General features: G+C 42.9%; 1 protein-coding gene across 1 annotated transcript; it reads left to right on the plus strand.

The window, feature by feature from the left end:
- Window positions 1-545: 545 nt before the first annotated feature.
- LOC145681926 (histone-lysine N-methyltransferase SETMAR-like) lies at window positions 546-1,289 on the plus strand. The gene has a single exon (XM_081753527.1). The coding sequence runs from the start codon at window positions 546-548 to the stop codon at window positions 1,287-1,289; it is 744 nt and encodes a 247-aa protein (XP_081609653.1).
- Window positions 1,290-1,932: the final 643 nt, after the last annotated feature.

Consider the following 1,932-nt stretch of genomic DNA (forward strand, 5'->3'; position numbering starts at 1 on the left):
GCTCAAAAGATTGTGCTATCAAAACGGCTGCCATGCTAGAGAAAGAAGAAGTTGCAGCCTTATCTTGGCGATAAATGGTAAGAAAAAAGGCAAAGAAGATATACAGCAATGTGGATTTATCCTATAAATCGATCAAGAATTAAGACTGGAAGAATTTATTTTACAATATAACGAATGCTATAGTTTGCCTCAGTTCGGTGTTACTTTTGAAGTATGACTCATTTATAAAAATATGGTTGATACTTACTACGATAAGTACAAGGATAAATCAAAAAGTAAGGTGAAATTGCCTGTCAAACCCATAGTATTGTGTGTAGCTAATTAATTCTTTTCCATGTTACAGGTAATCTGGTAATAGAAGTGTGACGGCTTGTACAACATTCTATGTCCACCCGTCTGGTGCTGAGAGCAACTCAAAGATGGCGCAACGACTGGAACATTACACCAAGGAGGAAGTGCGCGGTTTCATTCGTTTTTTCTGGGCCAAGGGAACAAAACCATGTGATATTCATCGAGAATTGGTGTAGGTCTACGGAGATAGTGTTATGTCGCTGAAACAAGTGTACGTGTGGTGTAACGCATTTGCAAGTGGTAGGAGTACTGTCACAGATGATGGCAGAAGTGGCAGACCATCAACGTCCATCACCGGCACGAATGTGGCTGTCGTCGATGCCATGATTCGTGAAGACAGAAGAGTGCCGTTGCAGGACATTGCCAATGAATTGAATATCTCTTATGGTTCCGTAAGCGGTATCGTCCATGACCAACTGGGCTTCACAAAAGTGTGTGTGCGCTGGGTACCCAAGCTTCTGAGTAACGAACACAAAACCCAGCAAATGGGCATTTCCCTGAGCCACCTCACACGTTATGCCGACGAAAGAAATTCATTCCTTCCTCGCATCATAACGGGCGATGAAACTCCGATACCTCTATGGACACCTGAATCCAAACGTCAGAGCATGACATGGAAACATCCATCGTCACCACAGGCCAAGAAATGCAAGACAATAGCATCTGTCCAGAAAACAATGGCTACTGTCTTTTGGGACCGTCTCGGTGTTATTCATGTTGAATTTCTGGAAAAGGGTACGACCATTAATGCAGACACCTACTGTCAAACCCTGGACAGGCTGAAAGCAGCCATACGGCAGAAACGGCGGGGGGCATTCCGAGAGGGCGTGTTGTTACTGCATGATAACGCACGTCCATATACAGCCGAACGGACCTCCCTCACCTCCGCGGGTTCAAGTGGGAAATTCTCGATCACCCTCCGTATAGCCCTGATTTAGCCCCGTCGGATTACCATTTGTTCGGCCCCCTGAAGCAACATCTCCGTGGGCAGCGTTTCTAGACACTGACAGAGGCACAACAGGCTACACGTACCTGATTAGGAAATCTGGAACCACATTTCTTTGAACAGGGCATGGATGATTTAGTGCCACGTTGGAATAAATGTTTAGACAACTACGGTTCCTTCTTCGAATAATAGTGTGATACCATGCTTCAAACATAGTAAAGCTTCATCGACGTATCTCTGTACGCTTTTCTGTAAATCAACAATTCACCTTACTTTTTGATTCACCCTTGTATATATTGATTACACATTATTTGCAATCATTTAAATGCACTATATTTCGGAATACTTATTATTTGTTTCACAACGATTCAGTACACTTCTGCATAATAGCATGGCGTCCTCTTGCATTATATTTTTAACAAGCATAGATAAACAAGTCTGGTAACGGAACCGTTATCATAGTAACCGTACTATTGTCCTTAACAACGGACCAACAAACATTGATATCTATCGACTGACAATATAACATCTTCCAACTAAGACTATTGATCGCACTATATTATTTTGTCTTCTTTTTCTATCGTATAGCGAGTGCCAGCGCGGTAACTTAGATTTTTCTAGGGGGGGGGATCCGC

The sequence above is a fragment of the Thermobia domestica genome, chromosome 3, assembly GCF_964235325.1.
Source record: "Thermobia domestica chromosome 3, izTheDome1.hap1.1, whole genome shotgun sequence".
Classification (NCBI taxonomy): domain Eukaryota; kingdom Metazoa; phylum Arthropoda; class Insecta; order Zygentoma; family Lepismatidae; genus Thermobia; species Thermobia domestica.